This window comes from Choloepus didactylus, chromosome 23, assembly GCF_015220235.1.
Source record: "Choloepus didactylus isolate mChoDid1 chromosome 23, mChoDid1.pri, whole genome shotgun sequence".
Taxonomy (NCBI): Eukaryota; Metazoa; Chordata; class Mammalia; order Pilosa; family Megalonychidae; genus Choloepus; species Choloepus didactylus.
The window spans coordinates 19,550,969-19,575,109 of record NC_051329.1 but is presented as its reverse complement, the minus strand read 5'-3'; the positions used below and the strand labels follow the sequence as shown (position 1 = coordinate 19,575,109).

The 24,141-nt window shown below is 38.4% G+C and overlaps 1 protein-coding gene across 2 annotated transcripts in view; it reads left to right on the top strand.

The window, feature by feature from the left end:
- Window positions 1–24,141, top strand: part of SPPL3 (signal peptide peptidase like 3) — a 209,185-nt gene that overhangs the window by 156,010 nt on the left and 29,034 nt on the right. The window contains exon 3 of one of the 2 annotated variants that reach the window (XM_037816662.1): window positions 5,110–5,229. In XM_037816662.1, the coding sequence (XP_037672590.1) occupies window positions 5,110–5,229 (120 nt within the window). The remainder of the gene's footprint in view (window positions 1–5,109; window positions 5,230–24,141) is intronic. The other variant, XM_037816661.1, reaches the window with a different exon arrangement.

The window sequence follows — 24,141 nt, the reverse complement described above, 5'->3', positions numbered from 1 at the left end:
TTCATCAGACAACAAAGGACAGTGTCTCTGAGAAACAGTAAAGAAACAATTGTCCCAGTTCATTGTCTTAAGACATTTTCAGGCTGTGGTGCATGGAGGGAGACTCCCTAGGTTGAGGAGTTGGAGATGAGAGTCTGGGGAGACTGAGGCAGTTACTTCATAGGTGGAGTGCTGTAGAGGAGAGAACCTCAGATAGCTGCAGACTGTCCTCCTTGAGAAAAACATGTGAAATATTCCAGGGAAGGGTACCTGTTCCCACAAGCCAGGAGGGAGAAACTTAAGATTTGCAGGGCATTGGGTGCTTCAGGAAGGTCTCGCCTCAGTGATTGAGAATAATTAGCCCTAGACTGAGAACTGCTTTGGACCCACCTGATAAATTGTAAAAGTAATACCTTGAAAATCAGACTATTTTCAAGTAACTAACAGCATCCCAGTGCAGAGCTCAAGATTTATAGGAATATTTATTAGCCAATAAGTGTTAAAAGGAGGAATGAAAATAATACCAGCTGGAAATCTTGATCTACACAGAGGAATGAAGATCACCAGAAAAAACTACATGAATAAATATGTTTTTTTTTTCTTATTAGTGTTTAAAACTGTTTAAAAGATAATTGACTATATAAACAAAAATAATAATGTATGTGGATTTATAGTATAACAGGTAAAAGTAAAATACGTACCAACAGTAGCACAAAAGTTGAGGGGGGAAAATGAATGTAAACTAATTGTAAGTTTTTTATACTGTACATGAAATGGTATACTATAACTTGGAGGTAGACTGTGTTAGTTATAGGTATATACTGTTGTGCCAATTTGAAACTGTTACAGACCCCAGAAGAGCCGTGATTTCTTTAACCCAATCTTGTTGCATGGAACCTTTTGATTTAGTGTTTCCATGGAGTTTGTGACTCGCCCAACTGTAGTGAGACCTTTGATTAAGTTATTTCCATGGAGGTGTTGATGCCGCCCATTCAGGGTGGGTCTTGATCAGTTCACTGGAGTACTTAAGAGAGCTCAAGAGTCGACACAAACACACACACTTGGAGACACTGGGAGATGCAGACAGGAGGACATTTGGAGATGCTAAGCTAAGAGATGAAGCCCAGAATTTGCCCCGGAGAAGCTAAGAGCGGACTTTCAGATGTTTAGAAAGATACGCTCCAGGAGAACCAAGCAGAGAGCTGAGAGAAGCTAAGAGAGACAGAAGCCCAGAGACATTTTGGAGAAAGCCATTTTAAAACCAGAACCCAGGAGCAAAGGACCAGCAGACACCAGCTACATGCCTTCCCAGCTGACAGAGGTGTTCCAGAAACCTTGGCCTTCCTTCAGTAAAGTTATGATCTTGTTGATGCCTTAATTTGGAAATTTTTATGGACATTTGTGAACTAATAAATCCCTCTCATAAAAGCCAATCCATTTCTTGTATTTTGCAGAATGGCAACTTTAGCAAACCAGAACAACTGTAAACCCTAAAACAACCACTAAATTTTTATTTTAAAGAGTTATACCTAATAAGATAACAAGGGAGATAAAATGGAATCATAAGAATACTTGAATAATCCAGAAAAAGGCAGAAAAAGAAGAAAAGAGAACAGAAAAAGTTGAGACAAATAGTAAATATACCAGGATGGTAATCTCAAACCTAACCATATCAGTAATTACAGTAAGTGCAACTGATCTAAACACCCCAATTAAAAGGCAGCAATTCTTAGATTGAATAAAAAGCAATATGCTATCTACAAGAAACACATTGCCAGTTTGGATGTATTATGTCCCCCAAAACACCATGTTCTTTAATGCAGTCTTGTTGGGGCAGACATATTAGTGTTGATTAGGTTGGAATCCTTTGACTGAGTGTTTCCATGGAGATGTGACTCAACTGTGGGTGAAATGTTTGAACGAATTATATCCATGGAGATTTGGACCCTGCCCATTCAGAGTGGGTCTTGATTTAATCACTGGAGTCCTATAAAAGTGCTCACAAACAGAAGGACCTTAGAGCAGCTAAGAAAGACATTTTGGAGATGGCCATTGAAAGCAGACTTTTGCTGACACTTTGGAGATGCTAGCCCAGTGTTTGCTCCACAGAAGCTAAGAGAGGATAAAACGCCCCAAGAGCAACATTTTGAAGAATGCACAGAAGCTGAGAGAGGTGCTGGAACACAACCCGGCATCAGCAGCTGCCAACCACATGCCTTCCCAGCTAACAGAGGTTTTCCAGACGCTATTGGCCATCCTTCAGTGAAGGTATACTTGTGTCGGTGCCTTAATTTGGACATTTTCATGGCCTTCAGACTAAATTTGTAACCAAATAAACCCCCTTTATAAAAGCCAGTCCATTTCTGGATTTTGCATAATGACAGCATTAGCAAAGCAGAACACATACTATAAAGGCAAGAAAGGTTAAAAGTAAAAGGATAGAGAAAAATGTGCCACGCTTATACTAGTCAGAAGAAAGCTGGATTGGCTGTATTATTGTTAGACAAACTAGTTTTCAGAGCAAAGAAGATTACCAGAGAGACAGTTGTTTCATAAAGATAAAAGTAGTTAAGGAAGAAACCTTAACAATCCTACATGTTAAAGCACCTAATAAGAGATCTTCAAAATACATGAAACAAAAACTGATAGAACTACAAGGAGAAATAAGGTTTTCATACCGTTCTCTCAATAATTGATGGAACAAATAGGCAGAAAATCAGGGAGGAAGTAACGAACTTTCGACAACAACACTACAAGCCAACTTGACCTGATTGACATATATAGGACACTTCACCCAACAGCAGTGTTCACATCCTTCTCAAGTGCACATGGGACACTTAACCAATACAAACCATATCCTTAGACGTAAAACAACTCACTGACCATAGCTGAATCAAAATAGAAATTAATAACAGGAAGATTACTGGGAAATCCTCAAATATTTAGAAACAAGAAGTACACAACTCTCAATAACCAATAGATTAAAAAAGAAATTAAGGTGGAAATTAGGAAGTATTTTGAATTCAATGAAAATGAAAACATATCAAAATTTGTGGGATGCTGCAAAAGCAGTACTTTGGGGGGAAATTATAGCTCTAAACACCTATGTTAGAAAAGAAGAAAAGGTCTCAAATTAAGGACCTAAGCTTCTACCTTATGAAACTAGAAAAAGAAGAGCAAATTAAACCCAAAGTAAGCAGATGAAAGGTAAGAGCAAAGCCAAAACCAATGAAAGAGATTTCTCTATTTTTAAAGAAAATCAGTGACACCAAAAACTGATTTTTGGGGAAAATCAATAAAATTGATAAATCTCTAGCTAGGAAAAAGAACAGAGAAGGCATAAATTACCAATATTAAGAATGAGAGGCGATATTTCTTAGAGTCTACAGATATTAAAAAGCTAACAAGGGACAACTATGAACAACTTTATGCTAATAAATTTAACAACTTAGATGAAATGGGTAAATTCCTTAAAAAACACAGTTTACCAAAGCTTAGTCTAGAAGAAATAACTAGAATAGCTAGATTAATTGAAAATTGCCAGACTGTTTTACAAAGTAACTGTACCCATTTACATTCCCACCAACAGTTTATGAAGGCTCCAATTTTTCCATATCCTCGCTAACATTTGTTATTATCTGACTTTTTTATTATAGCCATACTAGGAGGTGTGAAATGGTATCTCACTGTAGTTTTGATTTCCATTTCCCTAATGACCAGTGATGTTGAGCATCTTTTCATGTGCTTGTTGGCCATTTGTGTATCTTCTTTGGAGAAATGTCTTTCAGATCCATTGCCCACTTATTAATTGGATTATTTGCTATTCAATACTTTGTTATTAAGTAATAAGAGTTCTTTATATAGTCTTGATACAAGTCCCTTATTAGATATATGATTTACAGATATTTTCTCCCATCCTTTTCACTTCCTTGATAGTGTGTTTTGAAGCACAATTTTTTATTTTGATGTCATAGCTAAGAATCCACTGCCAAATTCAAAGTCATAGAGATAAATCATAGGTTATTTATCCCTATATTTTATTCTGAGAGTTTTATAGTTTAGCTTTTAAATCATATCATTTAATTAAAATTAAATCAAATTTAAAATTAGTTTCCTCAGTTGCACTATCCACGTTTCAAGTGCTCATGGCTAGTGTCTGCCACATTGACCATTGCAGACACAGAACATTTCCCTTATTGCAGAAAGTTATTTTGGACACAGGCATACACAAACCCTTTCTTTAAAGGAACATGCCAGTCAAAAGTGGGCTAAGGTCTTGAACAGGTAGTTCACAAAGAAAGAAATCAGAAGGTCAAGCCCACATAACACACAATTGTTTAATAATTAAAGAATTGGAAAGTAAAACAAACTGAGATATCATTTTTATTCCTTCCTCCAATCAGATTGACAATAACTACTTCCTTCAGGGCTTGACTCAGAACTCACTAGTGAGTCCTCCCTGAGTTACTGTATCTAAAATTTCAAACCCTAACAATTCCATATCCTGCTTTTTCTCCTTAGCATTTATCATTAGCACCCCATGTATTTTACTTATTATTCTTTTTATTGTTTGTCTGACCCCTTCGAGCATAAAATCTATGAGATTCTGTTTTGGTCAGTAACTTATTGTCCTCCCAGTACCTAGAATGGTCCCATACATAGCAGAAACTCAAATATTTGTTGTTGTTGAATCAGAGTTCACAAGGTGTAGAGAAACCAGTACTCTCTATATACTTCCATCAGAGCGAGTAAACTGGTACAGCCTTTCTGGAAGCAGTTGTGTAGGTATGTAAAAGTCTCAAAATGGTTCTTGCTCTTTGACCCAGCATTTCTCCTAGGTATTTATCATAAGGAAGTAATTAAGGATGTGCACAGAGATTTAGCTGGAAGATTCATCCACGGTGGAATGCTTTCAACTGCAGTCAGGGAAACTCTTGAACTGACATATTGGAAGGAACGTAGTTTGTTTTTTAAAATGTGGCAACAGGAACTGTTTTGCAGTTATTCAAAAGAGATCTTCCTGTCATTCCTAATGCCTTGACATTTAAAAATATTGTCTCACTATTGACTTTCAGACTTGCTTCTTTCTTAAGCAAAACTAAAACTTAACTATAAAATTTTTTCCCACAGGTCCCTTAATATGGATTTTGAAAATCAAGATAAGGAGAAAGACAACAGCAGTTCTGGGTCTTTCAATGGCAACAGCACCAATAATAGTAAGGCATTTTATGTCAGTTAACTTTCTTACAGGTACTTGTCTTAATTTGATTCTTTTTACACCCCCAGTTCATAGTTTACTGCATTCAAGGATTTATGCCTAGTGTTATAATAAAATCTAATCTGTGTGGTATAATCTGTTGGATTCTTAACTTCTGAATTTAAACTACTGATTTCTTGTATACTTTTCAGCTAATGCTTAAAAGTTTGCTGCCATGATTCTTAATTAAAGTTAAGCAGGATAGACTAGCATGTCTGTTTATGAGTTCATTAAATACTTTGGCAAGGTTATTTTTGTGGGTGTCAATCATCAGTTCTGTTCAGTGACTTTTGAGAGAGTTTTTTGAAGTACTTCTTAAACAAATTTCTTCTGGTATTTAAGAAATGATAGGAATATTTGATTAAAAAAAAGAAATGTGCTATATGGCACAGCATTAGTCATAGTAACTGAAAAGTAGAAATAGCACAAATGTTCTTAAACCAGTGAATGGATAAACTAAATATGATATATCCACACAGTAGAATACTATTTCCATAATTAAAAGAATGAAGTATTAATAAATGTTGCAATATGAATGAACCTCAAAACAAGCTTTATAGTTATTACTATAAACGAGTATGAGTATGGATTTAGGATGATGAGAATAGTCTGGAAATAGTGGTGAAAGTTATACTGTATTGTCAGTGTACTTAATGTCGAAGAAGTGTCCACTTAAAATGTTCGAAATGATTTTTGTTATGCATATTTTACCGTAATTAAAAACAGATAACTTAAAAAAAAGAAAACAAAAAACAGTATGCTTAGTAAAAGAAGCCAGGCACATAAGATCATGAATTATATGATTCTATTTATATGAAATACATAGAGGCAAATTTATAGAGACAGAAGGTAGATTAGTTGTTGCCTTGGGCTAAGAGTGGGAAAGAGGGTTAACTATAAATGTGCATCAGGGATTTTATTGGGGTAATGAAAATGTTCTAAAACTAGATTATAGTGATGGTTTTACCACTTGGTAAGTTTACCCAAAAAAGTCATTGAATTCCTTAAAATGGGTGAATTTTGTGGTATGTTATGTAAATTATACCTCAATAGAGTTAAAGAAAATGGAAGTGATTATTATGAAAAGAGAATTGAATTAGAAATAAGGAGATTCAATTTGACATTATTAAAATATTTACATTGAATACTTGCCATGTACTCAGCATTCTGTTAAGATATTTTGAAAGACGTAAAAGTAAAGAGTTGTTACCCAAGTTGTCACATAAGCATTGTGACCAAAAACTTCCCAAGGTGTTAAAAAGTGCTAAGACAGGGGGAGGCGGGGCAAGATGGCAGACTGGTGAGCTGTATGTTTTAGTTACTCCTCCAGGAAAGTAGGTAGAAAGCCAGGAACTGCGTGGACTGGACACCACAGAGCAATCTGACTTTGGGCATACTTCATACAACACTCATGAAAACGTGGAACTGCTGAGATCAGCGAAATCTGTAAGTTTTTGCGGCCAGGGGACCCGCGCCCCTCCCTGCCAGGCTCAGTCCCGTGGGAGGAGGGGCTGTCAGCTCCGGGAAGGAGAAGGGAGAACTGCAGTGGCTGCCCTTATCAGAAACTCATTCTGCTGATCCAAACTCCAGCCATAGATAGACGGAGACCAGACACCAGAGAATCTGAGAGCAGCCAGCCCAGCAGAGAAGACAGGCATAGAAAAAAAACAACACGAAAAACTCCAAAATAAAAGCGGAGGATTTTTGGAGTTCTGGTGAACATAGAAAGGGGAAGGGCCCTGAGGCGCATATGCAAATCCCGAAGAAAAGCTGATCTCTCTGCCCTGTGGACCTTTCCTTAATGGCCCTGGTTGCTTTGTCTCTTAGCATTTCAATAACCCATTAGATCTCTGAGGAGGGCCCGTTTTTTTTTGTTTTTTTTTTTTAATCCTTTTTTCTTTTTCTAAAACAATTACTCTAAGAAGTCCAATACAGAAAGCTTCAAAGACTTGCTATTTGGGCAGGTCAAGTCAAGAGCAGAACTAGGAGAGCTCTGAGACAAAACGCAATAATCCAGTGGCTGAGAAAATTCACTAAACACCACAACTTCCCAAGAAAAGGGGGGTGTCCGCCCACAGCCATCATCCTGGTGGACAGGAAACACTCCTGCCCATCGCCAGCCCCATAGCCCAGAACTGCCCCAGACAACCCAGTGTGACGGAAGTGCTTCAAATAACAGGCACACACCACAAAACTGGGCGTGGACATTAGCCTTCCCTGCAACCTCAGCTGATTGTCCCAGAGTTGGGAAGGTAGAGCAGTGTGAATTAACAAAGCCCCATTCAGCCATCATTTCAGCAGACTGGGAGCCTCCCTACACAGCCCAGCAGCCCAGAACTGCCCTGGGGGGACGGCACTCACCTGTGACATAGCACAGTCATCCCTCGACAGAGGACCCGGGGTGCACGGCCTGGAAGAGGGGCCCACTTGCAAGTCTCAGGAGCCATACGCCAATACCAAGGACTTGTGGGTCAGTGGCAGAGACAAACTGTGGCAGGACTGAACTGAAGGATTAGACTATTGCAGCAGCTTTAAAACTCTAGGATCACCAGGGAGATTTGATTGTTAGAGCCACCCCCCCCCTCCCTGACTGCCCAGAAACACGACCCATATACAGGGCAGGCAACACCAACTACACACGCAAGCTTGGTACACCAATTGGACCCCACAAGACTCACTCCCCCACTCACCAAAAAGGCTAAGCAGGGGAGAACTGGCTAGTGGAGAACAGGTGGCTCGTGGACGCCACCTGCTGGTTAGTTAGAGAAAGTGTACTCCACGAAGCTGTAGATCTGATAAATTAGAGATAAGGACTTCAATTGGTCTACAAATCCTAAAAGAACCCTATCAAGTTCAGCAAATGCCACGAGGCCAAAAACAACAGAAAATTATAAAGCATATGAAAAAACCAGACGATATGGATAACCCAAGCCCAAGCACCCAAATCAAAAGACCAGAAGAGACACAGCACCTAGAGCAGCTACTCAAAGAACTAAAGATGAACAATGAGACCATAGTACGGGAGATAAAGGAAATCAAGAAGACCCTAGAAGAGCATAAAGAAGACATTGCAAGACTAAATAAAAAAATGGATGATCTTATGGAAATTAAAGAAACTGTTGACCAAATTAAAAAGATTCTGGACACTCATAGTACAAGACTAGAGGAAGTTGAACAACGAATCAGAGACCTCGAAGATGACAGAATGGAAAATGAAAGCATAAAAGAAAGAATGGGGAAAAAAATTGAAAAAATCGAAACGGACCTCAGGGATGTGATAGATAATATGAAACGTCCAAATATAAGACTCATTGCTGTCCCAGAAGGGGAAGAAAAGGGTAAAGGTCGAGGAAGAGTACTCAAAGAAATTGTTGGGGAAAACTTCCCAAATCTTCTAAACAACATAAATACACAAATCATAAATGCTCAGCGAACTCCAAATAGAATAAATCCAAATAAACCCACTCCGAGACATATACTGATCACACTATCAAACACAGAAGAGAAGGAGCAAGTTCTGAAAGCAGCAAGAGAAAAGCAATTCACCACATACAAAGGAAACAGCATAAGACTAAGTAGTGACTACTCAGCAGCCACCATGGAGGCGAGAAGGCAGTGGCACGATATATTTAAAATTCTGAGTGAGAAAAATTTCCAGCCAAGAATACTTTATCCAGCAAAGCTCTCCTTCAAATTTGAGGGAGAGCTTAAATTTTTCACAGACAAACAAATGCTGAGAGAATTTGCTAGCAAGAGACCTGCCCTACTGGAGATGCTCAAGGGAGCCCTACAGACAGAGAAACAAAGAAAGGACAGAGAGACTTGGAGAAAGGTTCAGTACTAAAGAGATTCGGTATGGGTACAATAAAGGATATTAATAGACAGAGGGGAAAAATATGACAAACATAAACCAAAGGCTAAGATGGCTGATTCAAGAAATGCCTTCACGGTGATAACGTTGAATGTAAATGGATTAAACTCCCCAATTAAAAGATACAGATTCGCAGAATGGATCAAAAAAAATGAACCATCAATATGTTGCATACAAGAGACTCATCTTAGACACAGGGACACAAAGAAACTGAAAGTGAAAGGATGGAAAAAAATATTTCATGCAAGCTACAGCCAAAAGAAAGCAGGTGTAGGAATATTAATCTCAGATAAAATAGACTTCAAATGCAGGGATGTTTTGAGAGACAAAGAAGGCCACTACGTACTAATAAAAGGAGCAATTCAGCAAGAAGAAATAACAATCGTAAATGTCTATGCACCCAATCAAGGTGCCACAAAATACATGAGAGAAACACTGGCAAAACTAAAGGAAGCAATTGATGTTTCCACAATAATTGTGGGAGACTTCAACACATCACTCTCTCCTATAGATAGATCAACCAGACAGAAGACCAATAAGGAAATTGAAAACCTAAACAATCTGATAAATGAATTAGATTTAACAGACATATACAGGACATTACATCCCAAATCACCAGGATACACATACTTTTCTAGTGCTCATGGAACTTTCTCCAGAATAGATCATATGCTGGGGCATAAAACAAGCCTCAATAAATTTAAAAGGATTGAAATTATTCAAAGCACATTCTCTGACCACAATGGAATACAATTAGAAGTCAATAACCATCAGAGACTTAGAAAATTCACAAATACCTGGAGGTTAAACAACACACTCCTAAACAATCAGTGGGTTAAAGAAGAAATAGCAAGAGAAATTGCTAAATATATAGAGACGAATGAAAATGAGAACACAACATACCAAAACCTATGGGATGCAGCAAAAGCAGTGCTAAGGGGGAAATTTATAGCACTAAACGCATATATTAAAAAGGAAGAAAGAGCCAAAATCAAAGAACTAATGGATCAACTGAAGAAGCTAGAAAATGAACAGCAAACCAATCCTAAACCAAGTAGAAGAAAAGAAATAACAAGGATTAAAGCAGAAATAAATGACATAGAGAACAAAAAAACAATAGAGAGGATAAATATCACCAAAAGTTGGTTCTTTGAGAAGATCAACAAGATTGACAAGCCCCTAGCTAGACTGACAGAATCAAAAAGAGAGAAGACCCATATAAACAAAATAATGAATGAAAAAGGTGACATAACTGCAGATCCTGAAGAAATTAAAAAAATTATAAGAGGATACTATGAACAACTGTATGGCAACAAACTGGATAATGTAGAGGAAATGGACAATTTCCTGGAAACATATGAACAACCTAGACTGACCAGAGAAGAAATAGAAGACCTCAGCCAACCCATCACAAGCAAAGAGATCCAATCAGTCATCAAAAATCTTCCCACAAATAAATGCCCAGGGCCAGATGGCTTCACAGGGGAATTCTACCAAACTTTCCAGAAAGAACTGACACCAGTCTTACTCAAACTCTTTCAAAACATTGAAGAAAATGGAACACTACCTAACTCATTTTATGAAGCTAACATCAATCTAATACCAAAATCAGGCAAAGATGTTACAAAAAAGGAAAACTACCGGCCAATCTCCCTAATGAATATAGATGCAAAAATCCTCAACAAAATACTTGCAAATCGAATCCAAAGACACATTAAAAAAATCATACACCATGACCAAGTGGGGTTTATTCCAGGCATGCAAGGATGGTTCAACATAAGAAAATCAATCAATGTATTACAACACATTAACAAGTCAAAAGGGAAAAATCAATTGATCATCTCAATAGATGCTGAAAAAGCATTTGACAAAATCCAACATCCCCTTTTTGATAAAAACACTTCAAAAGGTAGGAATTGAAGGAAACTTCCTCAACATGATAAAGAGCATATATGAAAAACCCACAGCCAGCATAGTACTCAATGGAGAGAGACTGAAAGCCTTCCCTCTAAGATCAGGAACAAGACAAGGATGACCGCTAGTCACCACTGTTATTCAACATTGTGCTGGAAGTGCTAGCCAGGGCAATCCGGCAAGACAAAGAAATAAAAGGCATCCAAATTGGAAAAGAAGAAGTAAAACTGTCATTGTTTGCAGATGATATGATCTTATATCTAGAAAACCCTGAGAAATCGACGATACAGCTACTAGAGCTAATAAACAAATTTAGCAAAGTAGCGGGATACAAGGTTAATGCACATAAGTCAGTAATGTTTCTATATGCTAGAAATGAACAAACTGAAGAGACACTCAAGAAAAAGATACCATTTTCAATAGCAACTAAAAAAATCAAGTACCTAGGAATAAACTTAACCAAAGATGTAAAAGACCTATACAAAGAAAACTACATAACTCTACTAAAAGAAATAGAAGGGGACCTTAAAAGATGGAAAAACATTCCATGTTCATGGATAGGAAGACTAAATGTCATTAAGATGTCAATTCTACCCAAACTCATCTACAGATTCAATGCAATCCCAATCAAAATTCCAACAACCTACTTTGCAGACTTGGAAAAGCTAGTTATCAAATTTATTTGGAAAGGGAAGATGCCTCGAATTGCTAAAGACACTCTAAAAAAGAAAAACGAAGTGGGAGGACTTACACTCCCTGACTTTGAAGCTTATTATAAAGCCACAGTTACCAAAACAGCATGGTACTGGCACAAAGATAGACATATAGATCAATGGAATCGAATTGAGAATTCGGAGATAGACCCTCAGATCTATGGCCGACTGATCTTTGATAAGGCCCCCAAAGTCACTGAACTGAGTCATAATGGTCTTTTCAACAAATGGGGACTGGGAGAGTTGGATATCCATATCCAAAAGAATGAAAGAGGACCCCCTACCTCACCCCCTACACAAAAATTAACTCAAAATGGACCAAAGATCTCAATATAAAAGAAAGTACCATAAAACTCCTAGAAGATAATGTAGGAAAACATCTTCAAGACCTTGTATTAGGAGGCCACTTCCTAGACTTTACACCCAAAGCACAAGCAACAAAAGAAAAAATAGATAAATGGGAACTCCTCAAGCTTAGAAGTTTCTGCACCTCAAAGGAATTTCTCAAAAAGGTAAAGAGGCAGCCAACTCAATGGGAAAAAATTTTTGGAAACCATGTATCTGACAAAAGACTGATATCTTGCATATATAAAGAAATCCTACAACTCAATGACAATAGTACAGTCGGCCCAATTATAAAATGGGCAAAAGATATGAAAAGACAGTTCTCTGAAGAGGAAATACAAATGGCCAAGAAACACATGAAAAAATAGTTCAGCTTCACTAGCTATTAGAGAGATGCAAATTAAAACCACAATGAGATACCATCTAACACCGGTTAGAATGGCTGCCATTAAACAAACAGGAAACTACAAATGCTGGAGGGGGTGTGGAGAAATTGGAACTCTTATTCACTGTTGGTGGGACTGTATAATGGTTCAGCCACTCTGGAAGTCAGTCTGGCAGTTCCTTAGAAAACTAGATATAGAGTTACCATTCGACCCAGCGATTGCACTTCTCGGTATATACCCGGAAGATCGGAAAGCAGTGACACGAACAGATATCTGCACGCCAGTGTTCATAGCAGCATTATTCACAATTGCCAAAAGATGGAAACAACCCAAATGTCCTTCAACAGATGAGTGGATAAATAAAATGTGGTATATACACACGATGGAATACTACGCGGCAGTAAGAAGGAACGATCTCGTGAAACATATGACAACATGGATGAACCTTGAAGACATAATGCTAAGCGAAATAAGCCAGGCACAAAAAGAGAAGTATTATATGCTACCACTAATGTGAACTTTGAAAAATATAAAACAAATGGCTTATAACGTAGAATGTAGGGGAACTAGCAATAGAGAGCAATTAAGGAAGGGGGAACAATAATCCAAGAAGAACAGATAAGCTATTTAACGTTCTGGGGATGCCCAGGAATGACTATGGTCTGTGAATTTCTGATGGATATAGTAGGAGCAAGTTCACAGAAATGCTGCTATATTAGGTAACTTTCTTGGGGTAAAGTAGGAACATGTTGGAAGTTAAGCAGTTATCTTAGGTTAGTTGTCTTTTTCTTACTCCCTTGTTATGGTCTCTTTAAAATGTTCTTTTATTGTATGTTTGTTTTCTTTTTAACTTTTTTTTCATACAGTTGATTTAAAAAAGAAGGGAAAGTTAAAAAAAAAAAAAAAAAAACAAGGAAAAAAAAAAGATGCAGTGCCCCCTTGAGGAGCCTGTGGAGAATGCAGGGGTATTCGCCTACCCCACCTCCATGGTTGCTAACATGACCACAGACATAGGGGACTGGTGGTTTGATGGGTTGAGCCCTCTACCACAGGTTTTACCCTTGGGAAGACGGTTGCTGCAAAGGAGAGGCTAGGCCTCCCTATGGTTGTGCCTAAGAGCCTCCTCCCGAATGCCTCTTTGTTGCTCAGATGTGGCCCTGTCTCTCTAGCTAAGCCAACTTGAAAGGTGAAATCACTGCCCTCCCCTCTACGTGGGATCAGACACCCAGGGGAGTGAATCTCCCTGGCAACGTGGAATATGACTCCCGGGGAGGAATGTAGACCTGGCATCGTGGGATGGAGAACATCTTCTTGACCAAAAGGGGGATGTGAAAGGAAATGAAATAAGCTTCAGTGGCAGAGAGAATCCAAAAGGAGCCGAGAGGTCACTCTGGTGGGCACTCTTACGCACACTTTAGACAACCCTTTTTAGGTTCTAAAGAATTGGGGTAGCTGGTAGTGGATACCTGAAACTATTAAACTACAACCCAGAACCCATGAATCTCGAAGACAGTTGTATAAAAATGTAGCTTATGAGGGGTGACAAGGGGATTGGGAAAGCCATAAGGACCACACTCCACTTTGTCTAGTTTATGGATGGATGAGTAGAAAAATAGGGGAAGGAAACAAACAGACAAAGGTACCCAGTGTTCTTTTTTACTTCAATTGCTCTTTTTCACTCTAATTATTATTCTTGTTATTTTTGTGTGTGTGCTAATGAAGGTGTCAGGGATTGATTCGGGTGATGAATGTACAACTATGTAATGGTACTGTGAACAATCGAAAGTACGATTTGTTTTGTATGACTGCGTGGTATATGAATATATCTCAATAAAATGAAAATTAAAAAAAAAAAAAAAAAAGACATAATGCTGAGCAAAATAAGCCAGGCACAAAAAGAGAGATATTGTATGTTACCACTAATGTGAATTCTGTGAAAAATGTACAATGTTTTATACTGTAGAATGTAGGGGACCTAGAGATACCAATTAGTGGAGGGGGAATGATAATCTAATAAGAACAGATAAACTATGGAGGGTAATCTCAATGTTTTGGGAATGCTCAGGAATGATTATGGTTTGTAAACTTCCTTGGATATAGTAAGATCATGTTGGAAGCAATAGAGTTATTTTAGGTTTTTTTTTCTCTTATTCCTTTGTTTTCTTAGGGGTTGTTAATTTTCTTGGGGTATGGTAGGAACATGTTGGAAGCAATGTAGTTATTTAGATTATTTGTTTTTCTTACTCCTCTGTTTGGACATGGTTTATTAATTTTCTTGGGGTATGGTAGGAACATATTGGAAGCAAAGTAATTATTTTAGGTTATTTGTTTTCCTTAATCCATTGCTTTGTTTGAAATGTTGTGGGGTTTTTTTGGTTGTTGTTTGCCTGTTTGTTTTTAATTTTTTGATAAAGAAAGTTAAAAAATTGAAAAAAAATCAGTAGAAAAATGGGAGTAAAAACTAAATGACAAATAGGATGGGATGGGGGGATGGTTTGGGTATTCTCTTTTCACTTTTATTTTTTATTCTTATTCTGATTCTTTCTGATGTAAGGAAAATGTTCAGAAATAGATTGTGGTGATGAACGCATAACTATATGATCATACTGTGAACAGTTGATTGTATACCATGGATGACTGTATGGTTTGTGAATATATTTCAATAAAACTGAATTTAAAAAAAAAAAAAAAAAGTGCTAAGACAGAGATGGCAAATACCACTTTCCCTCCTGTACCTGAGGTAGGTACTTTTTCCCACTGACCTCACCATAACCTCAGCATCCTTCCAAACAAGCAGCTGCTATCAATGAATCAGAAGCCCTGGAGATGAAATAACTTTGACATCCATTACAAAGAAAGTAAAGAGAAAGGCAAGTCAGGGGTGAGCAACAGTGGGTCAAGTTAGTAAGAGACTCTTTACTGGAGAAGGTCAGTTTAACTTGAAACAGTGAACTTGGATTGATGGAGAAGTTATTGCAGATAGGAAGAGTATGTAATAATAGGCATAGAAGGACAGTGAGCATGACTTTATAGGTAAAGTTACCAGCCTAACAGGGAGGAAATGCCAGGGATCTAAAATAAGATTAGATAGGTAATTGATGGAAGACCTTGGAATTTAAGCTGAAAAGAGACTTAATATCAATCTCAGCTCCTCTAGTTATTATATGACACCCCAACAACCAAATTACACTTGCCCAGTTTTCACCCAGTTAAATGTGTTTCATTGTCGCCCAGCAGTTCAAAGCAGGCACAATAAATACAAGTAAAATCATTTAAATATAATGTGTCTTTTATTAAACTTCTGTGGCAGATATAAGGTAAAATACCGTCCCAAATAATTTACTAGGAACCAGGTAAGACAGTGCCAGAATCTGATTTTCAGATTAAATTTTTTTTTTATCATCATTTTATTGAGATATATTCACATACCACGCAGTCATACAAAACAAATTGTACTTTCGATTGTTTACAGTACCATTACATAGTTGTACATTCATCACCTAAATCAATCCCTGACACCTTCATTAGCACACACACAAAAATAACAAGAATAATAATTAGAGTGAAAAAGAGCAATTGAAGTAAAAAAGAACACTAGGTACCTTTGTCTGTTTGTTTGCTTCCCCTACTTTTCTACACATCGATCCATAAACTAGACAAAGTGGAGTTTGGTCCTTATGGCATTCCCAATCCCACTGTCACCCCTCATAAGCTACATTTTTATACAACTGTCTTCGAGATTCATGAGTTCTGGGTTGTAGTTTAATAGTTTCAGGTATCCACCACCAGCTACCCCAATTCTTTAGAACCTAAAAAAGGTTGTCTAAAGTGTGCGTAAGAGTGCCCACCAGAGTGATCTCTCGGCTCGTTTTGGAATCTCTCTGCCACTGAAGCTTATTTCATTTCCTTTCACATCCCCCTTTTGGTCAAGAAGATGTTCTCCATCCCACGATGCCGGGTCTACATTCCTCCCCGGGAGTCATATTCCACGTTGCCAGGGAGATTCACTTCCCTGGGTGTCTGATCCCACGTAGGGGGGAGGGCAGTGATTTCACTTTTCAAGTTGGCTTAGCCAGAGAGAGAGGGCCACATCTGAGCAACAAAGAGGCATTCAGGAGGAGACTCTTAGGCACAAATACAGGGAGGCCTAGCCTCTCCTTTGCAGCAACCATCTTCCCAAGGGTAAAACTTATGGTAGAGGGCTCAACCCATCAAACCACCAGTCCCCTATGTCTGTGGTCATGTTAGCAACCATGGAGGTGGGGTAGGCGAATACCCCTGCATTCTCCACAGGCTCCTCAAGGGGGCACTACATCGTTTTTTTTTTTGTTTTTTTTTTTTTCCTTGTTTGTCTTTTTTCTTTTTTTTTTTTTTTAACTTTCCCTTCTTTTTTCAAATCAACTGTATGAAAAAAAAAGTTAAAAAGAAAACAAACATACAATAAAAGAATATTTCAAAGAGACCATAGCAAGGGAGTAAGAAAAAGACAACTAACCTAAGATAACTGCTTAACTTCCAACATGTTCCTACTTTACCCCAAGAAAGTTACATACTATAGCAACATTTCAGTGAACTTGTTCCTACTACATCCATCAGAAATTAACAGACCATAGTCATTTCTGGGCATCCCCAGAACGTTAAATAGCTTATCTGTTCTTCTTGGATTATTGTTCCCCCTTCCTTAATTGCTCTCTACTGCTAGTTCCCCTACATTCTACATTATAAACCATTTGTTTTACATTTTTCAAAGTTCACATTAGTGGTAGCATATAATATTTCTCTTTTTGTGCCTGGCTTATTTCGCTCAGCATTATGTCTTCAAGGTTCATCCATGTTGTCATATGTTTCACCAGATCATTCCTTCTTACTGCCGCGTAGTATTCCATCGTGTGTATATACCACATTTTATTTATCCACTCATCTGTTGATGGACATTTGGGTTGTTTCCATCTCTTGGCAATTGTGAATAATGCTGCTATGAACATTGGCGTGCAGATACCTGTTCGTGTCACTGCTTTCCGATCTTCCGGGTATATCCCGAGAAGTGCAATCGCTGGATCGAATGGTAGCTCTATCTCTAGTTTTCTAAGGAACTGCCAGACTGACTTCCAGAGTGGCTGAACCATTATACAGTCCCACCAACAATGAATAAGAGTTCCAATTTCTCCACATCCCCTCCAGCATTTGTAGTTTCCTGTTTGTTTAATGGCAGCCATTCTAACCGGTGTTAGATGGTATCTCATTGTGGTCTTAATTTGCATCTCTCTAATAGCTAGTGAAGCTGAACATTTTTTCATGTGTTTCTTGGCCATTTGTATTTCCTCTTCAGAGAACTGTCTTTTCATATCTTTTGCCCATTTTATAATTGGGCTGTCTGTACTATTGTCATTGAGTTGTAGGATTTCTTTGTATATGCAAGATATCAGTCTTTTGTCAGATACATGGTTTCCAAAAATTTTTTCCCATTGAGTTGGCTGCCTCTTTACCTTTCTGAGAAATTCCTTTGAGGTGCAGAAACTTCTAAGCTTGAGGAGTTCCCATTTATCTATTTTCTCTTTTGTTGCTTCTGCTTTGGGTGTAAAGTCTAGGAAGTGGCCTCCTAATACAAGGTCTTGAAGATGTTTTCCTACATTATCTTCTAGGAGTTTAATGGTACTTTCTTTTATATTGAGATCTTTGGTCCATTTTGAGTTAATTTTTGTGTAGGGGGGTGAGGTAGGGGTCCTCTTTCATTCTTTTGGATATGGATATCCAACTCTCCCAGCCCCATTTGTTGAAAAGACCATTATGGCTCAGTTCGGTGACTTTGGGGGCCTTATCAAAGATCAGTCGGCCATAGATCTGAGGGTCTATCTCTGAATTCTCAATTCGATTCCATTGATCTATATGTCTATCTTTGTGCCAGTACCATGCTGTTTTGGCAAGTGTGGCTTTATAATAAGCTTCAAAGTCAGGGAGTGTAAGTCCTCCCACTTCGTTTTTCTTTTTTAAAGTGTCTTTAGCAATTCGAGGCATCTTCCCTTTCCAAATAAATTTGATAACTAGCTTTTCCAAGTCTGCAAAGTAGGTTGTTGGAATTTTGATTGGGATTGCATTGAATCTGTAGATGAGTTTGGGTAGAATTGACATCTTAATGACATTTAGCCTTCCTATCCATGAACATGGAATATTTTTCCATCTTTTAAGGTCCCCTTCTATTTCTTTTAGTAGAGTTATGTAGTTTTCTTTGTATAGGTCTTTTACATCTTTGGTTAAGTTTATTCCTAGGTACTTGATTTTTTTAGTTGCTATTGAAAATGGTATCTTTTTCTTGAGTGTCTCTTCAGTTTGTTCATTTCTAGCATATAGAAACATTACTGACTTATGTGCATTAATCTTGTATCCCGCTACTTTGCTAAATTTGTTTATTAGCTCTAGTAGGTGTATCGTTGATTTCTCAGGGTTTTCTAGATATAAGATCATATCGTCTGCAAACAATGAGAGTTTTACTTCTTCTTTTCCAATTTGGATGCCTTTTATTTCTTTGTCTTGCCGGATTGCCCTGGCTAGCACTTCCAGCACAACGTTGAATAACAGTGGTGACAGCGGGCATCCTTGTCTTGTTCCTGATCTTAGAGGGAAGGCTTTCAGTCTCTCACCATTGAGTACTATGCTGGCTGTGGGTTTTTCATATATGCTCTTTATCATGTTGAGGAAGTTTCCTTCAATTCCTACCTTTTGAAGTGTTTTTATCAAAAACAGATGTTGGATTTTGTCAAATGCTTTTTCAGCATCTATTGAGATGATCAATTGATTTTTCCCTTTCGAGTTTTTAATGTGTTGTAATACATTGATTGTTTTTCTTATGTTGAACCATCCTTGCATGCCTGGAATGAACCCCACTTGGTCATGGTGTATGATTTTTTTAATGTGTCTTTGGATTCGATTTGCAAGTATTTTGTTGAGGATTTTTGCATCTATATTCATTAGGGAGATTGGCCGGTAGTTTTCCTTTTTTGTAGCATCTTTGCCTGGTTTTGGTATTAGATTGATGTTAGCTTCATAAAATGAATTAGGTAGTGTTCCATTTTTTTCAATGTTTTGAAAGAGTTTGAGTAAGATTGGTGTCAGTTCTTTCTGGAAAGTTTGGTAGAATTCCCCTGTGAAGCCATCTGGCCCTGGGCATTTATTTGTGGGAAGATTTTTGATGACTGATTGGATCTCTTTGCTTGTGATGGGTTGGTTGAGGTCTTCTATTTCTTCTCTGGTCAGTCTAGGTTGTTCATATGTTTCCAGGAAATTGTCCATTTCTTCTACATTATCCAGTTTGTTGCCATACAGTTGTTCATAATATCCTCTTATAATTTTTTTAATTTCTTCAGGATCTGCAGTTATGTCACCTTTTTCATTCATTATTTTGTTTATATGGGTCTTCTCTCTTTTTGATTTTGTCAGTCTAGCTAGGGGCTTGTCAATCTTGTTGATCTTCTCAAAGAACCAACTTTTGGTGATATTTATCCTTTCTATTGTTTTTTTGTTCTCTATGTCATTTATTTCTGCTTTAATCCTTGTTATTTCTTTTCTTGTACTTGGTTTAGGATTGGTTTGCTGTTCATTTTCTAGCTTCTTCAGTTGATCCATTAGTTCTTTGATTTTGGCTCTTTCTTCCTTTTTAATATATGCGTTTAGTGCTATAAATTTCCCCCTTAGCACTGCTTTTGCTGCATCCCATAGGTTTTGGTATGTTGTGTTCTCATTTTCATTCGTCTCTATATATTTAGCAATTTCTCTTGCTATTTCTTCTTTAACCCACTGATTGTTTAGGAGTGTGTTGTTTAACCTCCAGGTATTTGTGAATTTTCTAAGTCTCTGATGGTTATTGACTTCTAATTGTATTCCATTGTGGTCAGAGAATGTGCTTTGAATAATTTCAATCTTTTTAAATTTATTGAGGCTTGTTTTATGTCCCAGCATATGATCTATTCTGGAGAAAGTTCCGTGAGCACTAGAAAAGTATGTGTATCCTGTTGATTTGGGATGTAATGTCCTGTAGATGTCTGTTAAATCTAATTCATTTATCAGATTGTTTAGGTTTTCAATTTCCTTATTGGTCTTCTGTCTGGTTGATCTATCTATAGGAGAGAGTGATGTGTTGAAGTCTCCCACAATTATTGTGGAAACATCAATTGCTTCCTTTAGTTTTGCCAATGTTTCTCTCATGTATTTTGTGGCACCTTGATTGGGTGCATAGACATTTACGATTGTTATTTCTTCTTGCTGAATTGCCCCTTTTATTAGTATGTAGTGGCCTTCTTTGTCTCTCAAAACATCCCTGCATTTGAAGTCTATTTTATCTGAGATTAATATTGCTACACCTGCTTTCTTTTGGCTGTAGCTTGCATGAAATATTTTTTTCCATCCTTTCACTTTCAGTTTCTTTGTGTCCCTGTGTCTAAGATGAGTCTCTTGTATGCAACATATTGATGGTTCATTTTTTTTGATCCATTCTGCGAATCTATATCTTTTAATTGGGGAGTTTAATCCATTTACATTCAACGTTAAAACCGTGAAGGCATTTCTTGAATCGGCCATCTTATCCTTTGGATTATGTTTGCCATATTTTTCCCTCTCTCTATTAATATCCTTTATTGTACCCATACCGAATCTCTTTAGTACTGAACCTTTCTCCAAGTCTCTCTGTCCTGTCTTTGTTTCTCTGTCTGTAGGGCTCCCTTTAGTATCTCCAGTAGGGCAGGTCTCTTGTTAGCAAATTCTCTCAGCATTTCTTTGTCTGTGAAAAATTTAAGCTCTCCCTCAAGTTTGAAGGAGAGCTTTGCTGGATAAAGTATTCTTGGCTGGAAATTCCTCTCACTCAGAATTTTAAATATATCGTGCCACTGCCTTCTCGCCTCCATGGTGGCTGCTGAGTAGTCACTACTTAGTCTTATGCTGTTTCCTTTGTATGTGGTGAATTGCTTTTCTCTTGCTGCTTTCAGAACTTGCTCCTTCTCTTCTATGTTTGACAGTGTGATCAGTATATGTCTCGGAGTGGGTTTTTTTGGATTTATTCTATTTGGAGTTCGCTGAGCATTTATGATTTGTGTATTTATGTTGTTTAGAAGATTTGGGAAGTTTTCCCCAACAATTTCTTTGAATACTCTTCCTAGACCTTTGCCCTTTTCTTCCCCTTCTGGGACACCAATGAGTCTTATATTCGGACGTTTCATATTATCTATCATATCCCTGAGGTCCATTTCGAGTTTTTCAATTTTTTTCCCCATTCTTTCTTTTATGTTTTCATTTTCCATTCTGTCATCTTCCAGGTCACTGATTCGTTGTTCAACTTCCTCTAGTCTTGTACTATGAGTGTCCAGAATCTTTTTAATTTGGTCAACAGTTTCTTTAATTTCCATAAGATCATCCATTTTTTTATTTAGTCTTGCAATGTCTTCTTTATGCTCTTCTAGGGTCTTCTTGATTTCCTTCATATCCCGTACTAGGGTCTCATTGTTCATCTTTAGTTCTTTGAGTAGCTGCTCTAGGTGTGTCTCTTCTGGTCTTTTGATTTGGGTGCTTGGGCTTGGGTTATCCATATCGTCTGGTTTTTTCATATGCTTTATAATTTTCTGTTGTTTTTGGCCTCGTGGCATTTGCTGACCTTGATAGGGTTCTTTTAGGGTTTGTAGACCAGTTGAAGTCCTTATCTCTAATTTATCAGATCTACAGCTTCGTGGAGTACACTTTCTCTAACTAACCAGCAGGTGGCGTCCACGAGCCACCTGTTCTCCACAAGCCAGATCTCCCCTGCTTAGCCTTTTTGGTGAGTGGGGGAGTGAGTCTTGTGGGGCCCAATTGGTGTCCCAAGCTTGCGTGTGTAGTTGGTGTTGCCTGCCCTGTATGTGGGGCGTGTTTCTGGGCAGTCGGGGAGGGGGGGTGGCCCTAACAATCAAATCTCCCTGATGATCCTAGAGTTTTAAAGCTACTGCAATAGTCTAATCCTTCAGTTCAGTCCTGCCACAGTTTGTCTCTGCCACTGACCCACAAGTCTTTGGTATTGGCGTATGGCTCCTGAGACTTGCAAGTGGGCCCCTCTTCCAGGCTGTGCACCCCGGGTCCTCTGTTGAGGGATGACTGTGCTATGTCGCAGGTGAGTGCCGTCCCCCCAGGGCAGTTCTGGGCTGCTGGGCTGTGTTGGGAGGCTCCCAGTCTGCTCAAATGATGGCTGAATGGGGCTCTGTTAATTCACACTGCTCCCCCTTCCCAGCTCTGGGACATTCAGCTGAGGTTGCAGGGAAGGCTAATGTCCACGCCCAGTTTTGTGGTGTGTGCCTGTTATTTGAAGCACTTCCGTCACACTGGGTTGTCTGGGGCAGCTCTGGGCTATGGGGCTGGCGATGGGCAGGAGTGTTTCCTGTCCACCAGGATGGTGGCTGTGAGCGGACACCCCCCTTTTCTTGGGAAGTTGTGTTGTTTAGTGAATTTTCTCAGCCACTGGATTATTGCCTTTTGTCTCAGAGCTCTCTTAGTTCTGCTCTTGACTTGACGTGCCCAAATTTCAATTCTTTGAAGCTTTCTGTATTGAGCTTCTTAGAGTAATTGTTTTAGAAAAAGCAAAAAGGATTTAAAAAAAAAAAAAAAAAAAAAAAAAACGGCCCTCCTCAGAGATCTAATGGGTTATTTAAATGCTAATAGACAAAGCAACCAGGGCCATTAAGGAAAAGTGCCCAGGGCAGAGAGATCAGCCTTGCTTCGGGATTTGCATATGCGCCTCAAGGCCTGATCTCCGCCCTTCCCCTTTCTGTGTTCACCAGAACTCCAAAAATCCTCTGCTTTTATTTTGGAGTTTTTCTTGTTGTTTTTTTTCTATGCCTGTCTCCTCTCTGCTGGGCTGGCTGCTCTCAGAGTCTCTGGTGTCTGGCCTCAGTCTATCTATGGTTGGAGTTTGAATCAGTAGAATGAGTTTCCGGTAAGAGCAGCCACTGCAATTCTCCCTTCTCCTTCCTGGAGCTGACAGCCCCTCCTCCCCCGGGACTGAGCCTGGCAGGGAGGGGCGCGGGTCCCCTGGCCGCAAAAACTTACAGATTTCGCTGATCTCAGCAGTTCCACGTTTTCATGAGTGTTGTATGAAGTATGCCCAAAGACAGATTGCTCTGTGGTGTCCAGTCCACGCAGTTCCTGGCTTTTTACCTACTTTCCTGGAGGAGTAACTAAAACATACAGCTCACCAGTCTGCCATCTTGCCCCGCCTCACCCTCAGATTAAATTTTACATAGCAGCTGACCTAATATCAGTATTTTAAGCCAAATAACTTTACACCCTTATAACTCCTTTAAAGTCCTGTGTTATATAAAATATATACAAATGATGTTCTTAAACCACATTATAAATCTCATGTACATTGTATCACATCCAGCTTGGTAACCTAAGCAAAATCTTTTATAAAGTGTGTCTGAGTATAAATTTGTCCTCAAATAAATAAATGTAAGGTCATACTATACAATAGAAGGAAATTACTTGGTAACGTAAGTTTTTTATTTCTTTTTATTAATTAGTGTCTAAAGAGTAGTGGAGCACTCCTTTTTAAGGGCTCATTTTTCTTTGATCTACCTTTGATGTGCTGAATTATCCTTAACAACATGTTTCCTCAGCGACTACTCTGGGCCAAGTATACCCAAAGGGATAAGGTTAGAGTCCTGG